This window comes from Lissotriton vulgaris, chromosome 11 (assembly GCF_964263255.1).
Source record: "Lissotriton vulgaris chromosome 11, aLisVul1.2, whole genome shotgun sequence".
NCBI lineage: Eukaryota > Metazoa > Chordata > Amphibia > Caudata > Salamandridae > Lissotriton > Lissotriton vulgaris.
The window spans coordinates 552,846,038-552,856,378 of record NC_141699.1 but is presented as its reverse complement, the minus strand read 5'-3'; the positions used below and the strand labels follow the sequence as shown (position 1 = coordinate 552,856,378).

General features: G+C 49.7%; 1 protein-coding gene across 1 annotated transcript; it reads right to left on the bottom strand.

Moving 5' to 3' along the window:
• Window positions 1-2,648: 2,648 nt before the first annotated feature.
• On the bottom strand, window positions 2,649-8,402 carry EGR3 (early growth response 3). The gene is made up of 2 exons (XM_086944789.1): window positions 8,087-8,402; window positions 2,649-4,953 (listed from the first exon to the last, which is right to left on the bottom strand). The coding sequence occupies exons 1-2, from the start codon at window positions 8,235-8,237 to the stop codon at window positions 3,962-3,964; spliced, it is 1,143 nt and encodes a 380-aa protein (XP_086800915.1). The 5' UTR covers window positions 8,238-8,402; the 3' UTR covers window positions 2,649-3,961.
• Between the last annotated feature and the right edge of the window lie 1,939 nt (window positions 8,403-10,341).

Here is a 10,341-nt window from a genome sequence, read left to right as displayed (position 1 = left end):
AATGCATGAAGCAGTTAAGTGTTTTTCTAATGTAAGGTTTGCTGTAAATGTAATAAACTGCAATATGACGTTTGCACTGTAGTAATAAATGTGTGATAGTGTGTTTATTAGTAGTTGTTCTAAATAACATATTGGGCCACGTTTATTTATTTTTTAAGGACATGAAATATATGTGTGTGTTTTTTATTCGTGTGCAGATGCATACAGCATAATATACTCTTTATTTCCACTGCTGAGTGTCAAGAGAGTCTTACGGAAGGCAAAGCTTCAAGTGGGTCTTAATGCCCCGCCCCCTCCCCATCCTAAAGAACTGGTAAGAAATAGCAGTTTATACTCTATGCATCTGCATATATGGTTTATGCAACATAGGCTTTCTATTTGTGTTGAAAAGGTATTTAACAAATCTAGAATGCTATGGATTACATTTGTGCAGTTAGAAAAAATCACGTGGAAGAGGCCTCGTGACTACTAGTAAAGTTAATTCCCTGTGTAAAATCATTGCAACTTACAGTCTGAGGCAGTGCACATTGTTCTTATGTTTTGTTGCTGTATTACGGCAATATAACATAATTTGACCTTTGCATTATAATAATAAATGGGTGAATGTGCATTTATTAGTACAGTTGCTCTAAGTGACTGGTTATTGGGCCATATTCATTTTCACTTGCATAGCATAAACATTGGTATGCCATGCCAGTGAAAAGAAATGTGACCTAATGAAACATAGCACGTGGAGCAAATTTAGTATTAAACGTGTATTCAGAATTTTAGAACTGTGCTGGAGTTCTGGTTGTACTTCGATGCTGTGTTTATAACTAATGTACATGAAAGAACGTCATGGCATAAACCATGCATGCAGATGTGTAGAAGGCCATGTGCTATTTATTACCACGTCAACAGACAGGTAATAAATAGCACCTGAGGTGAGCAATGGCCCCTTCCCACACTCAACAATGATAATAAATAGCATATAACATTCTGCACTTATATTGTATTGTATTATATTGTATTGTAATTGCATTTATGTAGCACATACTACCCCTGACAAGGCACTGAAGTGCTTTTCCGGCGAGTACCAAGCTACTTCGGAACCCATAAAGGATTAGTGGTGAATTAGTATAGTGAAATATGAATGTAATTTGAGTGGTTGATATGTTAGTCAGTTATTTGGATTGAGAAGGTTAGTGGAGGTACAGAAGAGGGGAAAAGTTTGCATTTATTTAACACTTGCTACCCCCGATGAGGAGTTGAAGCGATTTTCGATAAGTAGCATGCTACTCTGGAACCCACACAGGATTAGTGGTAATTAGTAGAGGGAAATGAGTGGTGGTGGACATGTTAGTCTGTTATTTGGATTGAAAAGGATAGTGGAGGGATAGAAGATAGAAGGGTCTAGAATCTTTTTTTTAGTCCATAGCAGTAGGAGGGGGTTTGGGGTGAGTTAAAGAGAGGTGGAGGAGGAAGAGTCAGAGGTAAGGGTTTAGAAAGATATCTATATGTGAAGCATATATGCAGTGTATTTTTCACTTTATTATAATTTTTGAGTATGGGGATGGGCTATGACTCATGTCATGCATGGTGGAGGACCTGCATGGAGGTCAAGATTCCTCTCCCACAATAAGGGTAATAAAAAGTTTATCAAACTAGTCGAATCTAAATGTCATGCAGTTTTTTTCATGAATAGAATTATAAACAAACGTATTTCAACCTCACCGTTGAGCAATGGGTGAAATCAGTGATGTGAAATTCAGTCTCAATAACCAGATCTCAGGAGTATGAGCCGCATAATTTTCCCCTGGAAAGAGATGGTAAGATGAAATGTGTGACGCAGCAAGGGAGGGATTTATCAGGTTAAGTGGTACTGAGGTATTGAGTGGAGGTTGAACTTTGTGCTGCATTTTTAAATGTGTTATTATTTGCGTACTTGGTTGAACTAATACGATTTATAAGGTCAGCTTCAAATTCACTGGCATGCTATATATTTAATAACAAAGTGAGGTGTGATAACTGCAGACATAATTATACATACACAAGTTTAGTCAAATTTTACAAGTAATAGCACCTGCTGAAAGAACAACTGGGTGATACCTTAACATACTGGCAGGTGCAGTGAGTTCATGGCCGCTGTGCAAATCTCTAAGGAGACTTTGACCGTAAATGCGATTTATTTATGAGCACGCTAGTGAATGGCTCTTATTAACGTTACACTACTGATCGTAGCTAGGAGGCCATAGTCAGAAACACTACATGTTCTAGCTCAACTAAAATCCTCCCTTTTTAAACAACAAGTATGTTCTTTTTGAGGATATCTACCGTGTTTGTTTATTAAGGGTTTTGCATAGTTATATTTTGCCGATGCATGTTGATCAAAAGGTGTTACATAGGCACGGATATATATATATATATATATATATATATATATATATATATATATATATATATATATATATATATATATATATATATATATATATATATATATATATATATAACGAAAGAGAGAGAGAAAGGGGCAGGCAGCAGAAAAAAAATAAAGGGAAAGGATTCATATCATATCACCCTGTAAAACGGGCCTCTAATGTTGCCATTATTTTTCGGACATGATATAAATAGTGAGCATTTCTGCTGCTATTTTTTTTACATTTGACCATCATAATGATGTTATTGCACAATCCTCAGTCGTTTAAAAACCGACAATTACATGAAATACCATATTTTAGAAATACTTTTTTCAACCACTGGGAAGCCTAAAAAATATTCCATTTTTAAAATGTTATGTAATTATGGGGTAACGTGCTATGGTCTTAGAATGCCATCTTGGATTCTGGTGACAATTAAAAACCACTTTTTGTCTTGGCCCTCGTGATTTACTGCTGTTTCACTAGAGGCTGCTGAAAGATTAGACCACGGTGCACAATTACTTGTGCACTATGTTCCCCATTTCGCTCAGAAACAGTGGAAAAGATGGGACTTGCCTGTGGCGCTCACATTTCCCTGATCAATTCGACCTGAAACATCTGCTATGGGCTATGGATATGGGCAAGGGATAATGTCTGATTTAGGGCAGAAATATCCCTGAAGGCCTCACCTTGACATCAAGAGTGGGGTGATGTGCACGTCTGCTTGTGGATCCCCATTGGTGCATCAGGTAACCCCTAGAATCGTTAGGAAGACAGAGGTGTAGGCTGAGCTGATCCCACTCTGTAAACAATCTCTGTCATGACAGGTGCATTGCTCCCACAGACAGCAATTCATGATACCCGTTCTCTTACAAACAAACACGTACAGCTGCACCGCCAAATGTGTCCTCAAAATCTGCAGTTTGTACAAGAAAGGAGGGTTTTGTTTTTAATCATCACAGGGAATGATTCAAGTGTTTTCGTTTTCTCTCCCTGACGAACAGAGGTTCAACGTTAATTAAAACAGAAATGTGTGTGGGGACTTGTTGGCAGGGAGGACGCGCCTTGCCTTTAATAGGCACTGGTAGTTGGGTGGGAGAGGGAGTGGAGAGACAGAAGGGAGTACCGCAGAGAGATGAAGTGGAGGGGAGTGGAGTAGGAGGACAGCGAGAGTGGGAAGGCGGTTTGTTGAGATGGGGCTTCACATACAACCAGCAATAAGGTTCTAAGCATTTGCATTTCTTTAAGAAACATTACAACATGTGGAAGGCCACCTTCTGGAATGGCAGCGAGGTTCTCTGTGGCAAGGGTCATCCACGCCCCATGAGTCCGGCACCACCAAATGAGGACCCCAGGAGTTGAGCTAGCAGTCTCCACATGTGCTGGTCAGAGACACAGCCAATGGTCTAGGGAGAGGGCTGGAGACCAGAGCCCTACATGTCCACCTCCCTGTGACCAGAGCGGCTTCAACATGGACACAAGTCTCAGGCGACGAGGCACTTCCCCTTGTTTAGGCCATGATAGGCTCCTTCCCATCCCATTGGGGCTGTGTGCCCAGCATCTCAAGCACATGTGGTGACCACGGTGGGCAGCGGTACAGTGGGCGAGCTAGAACCCTTTTCACCTTTCTTGTCCTTCTGCTTCAGGTGTATCTTGGCGTGTCTCTTGCGCTCATCACTGCGTGCAAACTTGCGCCCACAGAACTCACAGGAAAAGGGTTTCTCACCAGTGTGGGTGCGGATGTGGGTGGTGAGGTGGTCACTGCGGCTGAAGCTACGCATGCAGATGCGACACTGGAAGGGCTTGTGGCCAGTGTGAATGCGCAGGTGTCGGGTCAGCTCGTCTGATCTGGAGAAGCGGCGATCACAGCCTTCAGCAGGGCATGCATGTGGCCTTTCATGCACTGGTGTCTTGCTGGGCCTGTTGGGGTACTTACGAGGTCGGATAGGCTTGAGGGTCAATGGCTGGTGCTGGAGACTCCCAAAGCTAGGGTGAATCTGCTTGTCCTTGAAGGCCTTGATGGTCTCCAGAGGGGTGATTGGAGGAGGGTTCACCCGGATGGGGTCCAGGCTTTGGAAGGGCTTATGCTCGGTGATGGTGCCCATCTCGCTGCTGTGGTGGTAGAGGTTATAGTCTGGAATCATTGGGAAGATGTTTGAGTCGATGGCTTGTTTGCTTGTTTGGTAATCCTGAGGGGAGTATGAAAGGGAAGTGGTGGTCTGAGGGTTGTGGAAGGAAACTGGCTCCTGGTAGAGGTCACTGCAGTTGGAGTAAGGAGGTAGTCCATGATACATTTGGTCGAGGTCACCCTGGGCTTGCACCATGCTGGCCGTGCTGGTCTGTGTGGTTATGGTACTTGAAGCTGGAGGCACCCCCAGGATGCCAGCACTCATCAGGCTGATGATGTTGTCCTGGCACCAGTTGGAAGGTGAGTCAAAAGCAAATTTGCCCAGGTAGGTAACCGTCTTGCTTCCAGGGGCGGGCTGGTAGGTGGTGGAGTAAGAGATTTCCTGGCCGCTCTTCTCGTTCGTCAAGCCCATCTCCATAGAATTATCTGGAAGAAGAGGAAGAGCTTGAGTAACACAGCATCAGAGCATTGCAAGGGGAAGGGGGGCAAGAGCTGCTTCCTGAACCAGGTCCAACACAATCTAATTGTGTCTCAGGAGAAGAACGCAGGGATCTGACTAGCAGATGGCATGGGTCTCGAGATGTTTGCAGGTGCCATCTGGGATACCATCTCTGGGCGGTGGAGGTCCCTGCAGGGAAAGGTCTGAGGCCACATAAAATAATCTATTTTTCATTCTTATTACTACAAGGTTTTGATAGCGAGGGTTAACACTAAATGCCGCTGCCACTCAAAAAAGCCTCCCATCTGCTTACCATGAAGTCTGCAAGCAGACACCTCACACTTAGCACGGCTAATCCTCCTGACAAAAAGCTTGTACTAATCACCCGTCTTTCTGTCAATTCTCTAACCTTTAAATTCGAAAGCACCCAAAAGTATGCAAGCTGCTATCAGCGCTTCATTAAAAACGTGGGGTGCAGATTGACCATTTAGTAATTTGGAGAATCTGGCAATCCTTTCTCAAAATCCCTGAACTGTTTTAAACAATTTTGCGCACTCCTTTTAACCAAACAGTAGCAGAATGTGAGCAGCAGGTTTTTACATTTTGAATATTCAAACTGTGGTATTGCTGAACTTGTTGTTATGAACGCCACTGTGTTTTCTTCTGAAAACGAATGCCTTCTGTGTGTTTTCTTTCTATTAAATCAATGGCACGGACATGTTCTGTGCACGATAAACAAAAAACACCCAATGGCAGAAATATATATTCTGCATTAAGTTTTTCCGACCGGTCTAACTGTTCTGCTGTTTTAGGGGTACAAAATTGCCAATTTTCCTTGTCAGCTCGGACGTCGTATTTTTTTAATTTTAATCTGAGCAATGGAAATGAGATGCCAAGCCAGCCAAAGATAACTGGGATGTCTTAAAGGCATACAGACATGAAAGAAAAAAATTAAAAAGGGGAGAAGCGCTGTATGTGGGCTTGGGTAGGGATGAAATGTGGGGTGTAGATTCAGATTGGGGGTATTATTCTGTGCCCATTCCTCTAGTTCCGGTCTCGGGTAAATCTTAGCCTGCGTGGGCAAGCTGTGCTTCCGAACTAAGTAACTGGGCTACGAATGTGTGTTACTCGAATACAAAAGCGGGCACAGACACGCGAAAAAAGCCCTGGCTCGGCCACATTCACCCGGTCTCCGTCATGCGGGCAGCCCTTAAGTCCGACACGGAACGGGTTGTCCTATAGGTCAATTTCCTGGCAGACCTGTTCCCTGAGAGGCCTGTAGCAGACCAGGTGAACAGAGGCCCTTCAGTACTGCATAAGGAGAGAGGCCCTGTCACTCCCTGGGGAGACAGAACCCTAAGACGCAACCGGGAAAGGGGAAAACCCGTACCTTCTTCAATGGGAGTCAAATACCCCCACCCCCAAACGGCCAGACCTCATTGGATCCTTAGAGAGAGAATCCTTTCCACAACACTCCGGGGACAGAAACCACCAGTACTCCTCGGAGAGAGACGTCTATTATTCATCAGGAAGGTAGACACTGATATCACTCTGGAGGGAGACCCCTAGTATTCGCCTGGGCGTGAAACCTTAGGGGTCCATCGGGGAGGGAGACTCCCGGTGCTCCTCGGTATTCTCCAAGAATAACCCCCCGCCCTCGACCTGGGACACCCCGGGCAGAGGCCCTCGCAGTACACACATCTGGGGAACAGAGCTCATCTGAGCTCCTTTTGAAGACACCACACCCCCGTACCCACAAGGGAGGGAGGCCTCGCCGTATTCCACTGGGAGATACCCCGCAGTACTTCCCGTAGAGAAAAGACCACCTGCACCCCACAGAGACCGAACAACCAGAACTCACCAGGAGGCGAAACCCAGAATTCATTGAGGAGTGAGTCCCTGAATGACTGCTCAATGGAAAGGCCCGGCCGACTCCCAGTGGAGCGTCAGCTCCGGACCGGTGGCACAGTAAATAGACGAAGGCACCCCGTACTACTTCTAGGGGAGGAAGGGCCACCGTACCCCTCGGGGAGGGGCTCTCGGTAATGGAAAATGTATTCCTCTGCCCCCATCAGGGGAATAGATCCCATAGTGCTCATCCAAGCCCAGAGACCAGGCTGCACCTCTCCAAGTGACATACTCTCTCAGTCACTCATCCTCAAAGATGGAGACTGCCTCAGCACTCCTCAGAGAGAGGCCACTGAGTACTTACGGAGCTAGACCATCCATTACTCCTCAAGAAAGACTCCCTACTAAAGAAGGGAGGCCCGGCGAGCGTGAACCCTCCCCAGGACAGACGCCCCCTTGTTCTCCTCTTTAGGATATGGCCCTCGGTACTGTCAGCGTGGGAAAACGCCCCAGTGCTCCCGAGGAGGCCTCCGGTGGTTCTCAGGCAGAGAGTCGGCAACGCTATACCCCGGGAGGAGGAGGCATGTTCAGGACTCCTCGGAAAGTGGCCGGCCTCCCCGGAGAGAGCTCTCGGTGCTCCCAGGCTAGAGACCCCTGGAGAGGCACACACCCTCACCGGAGAGAGCTATCGGTGCTCCTCGGCTAGAGACCCCTGCTTGAACCACGAGAAGCACGCACCCTCCCCGGAGAGAGAGCTCACGGTCCTCCCAGGCTAGAGACCCCTGGAGGGGCACACACCATCCCCGGAAAGAGCTCTAGGTCCTCCCAGGCTAGACCTCTGGAGAGGCCCACACCCTCTCCGGAGAGAGCTCTCAGTGCTCCCAAGCTAGAGACCCCTGGAGGAGCACACACCCTGCCGCGCGCACTCAGCGCGCGTGGCCTCCGCACCCCTGGCGCTGACAGGACGCGACGCCTGGCTGCAGCCCCTGCGCACTTTAAATTACAGGTGCGCCAACCGCCGCAGGGGCGGATAGAGGCACCCTGGTGTGAAGGCGTGAACTTTAACCTTGTCTAAGGCGACCCCTCAGCACCTCAGGCAAACACTCGGTGACCCCACTCATCTGCACGTCCACTGCAAAAATATCACTTACCGGCCCTCCCCGCCCCATTTCACTAATCTAACTCTTTTCTTCATTGCCTCGCCTGTTCTCCCCATTCCCTAGGGCGCCCGCCCCCGGTCCCCGGAGCGCCCCCGGCCCCCAGAGCGCTCACCTGCAGGCATGTGGGAGTAGGGCCCCTCTGCGCTGCCGCTGAAGATGTTCATGGAGCCGGGCAGCTCCTCGTCGGTGTAGATTGTCTCCGGCAGCTGGTTCAGGAGGCTGCTCATGGTCACCGGGAGCTTCTCCAGTAGTTTCCCCGTCATAGCCCCGCTGCACGAGCCTCGCCCGGGGAGAAGCCTACATCAGCCGGCGGCAGCCACCGCCCGTGGGCCGAGAACCAGAGATCGGAACCAGGCACGGCAGGTCCAGCGTCAGGTCCAACACATTCAAAGCCAGTGCCGTATCCAGGGTAACAAGTTCGGAGCCAGGGGCAACAGGTGCGGAGCCAGGGGCAACAGGTGCGGATCCAGGGCCAGTAGTGCCGGGCACAACGAGCCCACAGGAGCGGCAGATAAGGCTCAGGTCCGCGCGTAACAAAAGTGCATCCCACGACCTGCCGGTACTGCCGCAACTAGCTCTGTCCCAGGGCTCGCAGCTCCAGAGACCAGAAGTCCAGAAGTGGCGAGCGCGCAAGATGCCGATGAATTAAGTCCGGAGGCGACATAAGACGATGTAAAGCGGCAGACAGGAAGCGCTGGTGATGCCCCCGGGTCCTGGGGGGTCCATGGTCGGTGCACTGCTCGCCCCTCGGCGTTCAGGATGGTACCCGCACTCCCAGCGCTGGCGGTGGGATCCTCCGGTGCGCGTTTGCTGAGCAGTGCCCACCGGGTGGTGGTGCCCGGCCGCCGTTCCGATGACTGGCTGTGGGTTGACAGTGGGTGGCAGGGCGGCTCTCTGTGCTGGTCATTAGTATTTCAGCTGATACACTGAATCTCTTCCAATCATTTTACCCAGTAAAAAAGGCGGTCGCTGCGCGCATGGCCATGTGCACAGAAGGTCCATGTGCTGCCACTAGGGTGGGTGGGGTGGTTTTCCCTGGTCGGGCGTTACTGGGGCTTCCCTATGTGGTGGTCGCTGTATTTGGGTGTTGTCCCCGGTATTTGTGCGGGGGGTCAGCGTGCACTCTGCATTGCACTTTGCAGAGTGCACCATGCCCTGTCTTGATTGGAGTGGTGCTCTGCTGGGGGTCCCCTTTCCCCCTTGGGTGAGCTTATGCACTCCTCTGGGTGTTGCTGGGCAGGTCCCTGTGTTCTCCCCGGGCTGGTTCTACAGCTCTCTGTGCGCGCAGCGCTCTCTCGCCACTCACAGGGAACTCCCGCAGCCTCTTATAGGGGCCGGGGGAAGGCTCCGTGACGTAGCTGCCCATATATGGACAGCTAGAGGGCCGATCCGCTCGGTAACGTCACAATGGAAGCTCCGTACAATGGAACGTTAGAGCAGGAAGCGCGAGGACAGAAGCTGCAGCGGTCTGAAGAGCGGTGCAGGGGGAGAACGGAGCTACCGGGGAGAGGGGCATCGGAACAGGGGAAGGGTTCCGCCGGGATCTACTGAGTAAAAATATACGGTAGAGGAGAAAAACAGAGGGTGCATGGAATGCTCGGGTACCTGTATGAGAAGAACGCGAGGTGCATGGGAGAACTGCTGGAACACTCGAAGCGGGGGCACACGGGAGGGGCGTGAAGCTCCGGGGTAAGAACGGGAGTTGATTGAAGGGCTGTGCTGCTGTGTAAAAGAGAGATGCAGGAGAGGTACATGACAACACAGGGGCAGTGCAGGGAAGAAACGATGACCACGAGAGACGCAGAAAAGTACAGAGACATGGAGATGCAGAATGATAGTGGAGGAAAAAGGGAGGCGCAAGGGAGGTACGGGCTTCGCGGACGTGAAGGTAAAGAACAAGAGGTACAGGGGAGGAACGAGAGAGAGCACGTGGACGGTGCGGAAATGTACAGCGAAGAAGATGGATAAGAAGGAACAGCAGGTGACACATGTTTATACCTGGAGGGGGTGCAGAGAAAGCACGGGAAGACGTACAGCGGAGAAACGGGGGCACGTGGAAGGGGCAGCATAGTACCGAAAAGAACGGGGGTCGCACGGAGCGGGGTACAATGTGAGGACGCATTGGGACGTGCAGGCATGATTGGGCGATGCGGGAACGTACCGGGAAGCGCGGGGACGGGTACAAGGTGGGAAGCTGAGGTACTGGGGAAGAGTAGACGGAGATACGGAAGCGCAGGGGGAGGCACAAGGAGGTACAGTGTTGTAAGCGAGTGTCAGGATTATGAAGGGTTTATATCCCAGTGAGGGGACGAAGATCTAGAAAAGGAGGCTTCATTTTACCTTCGGTGGTTGGGATTGGCTACAGGA

What these genes read in the sequence shown, in the direction of transcription:
- EGR3 (XM_086944789.1), bottom strand. Translation starts at nt 8,237, where the DNA reads ATGACGGGGAAACTACTGGAGAAGCTCCCGGTGACCATGAGCAGCCTC. An exon ending in CTACTCCCACATGCCTGCAG is followed by an intron (nt 4,954 to 8,086) that starts GTGAGCGCTCTG and finishes CTCTTCTTCCAG; the next exon opens with ATAATTCTATGGAGATGGGC.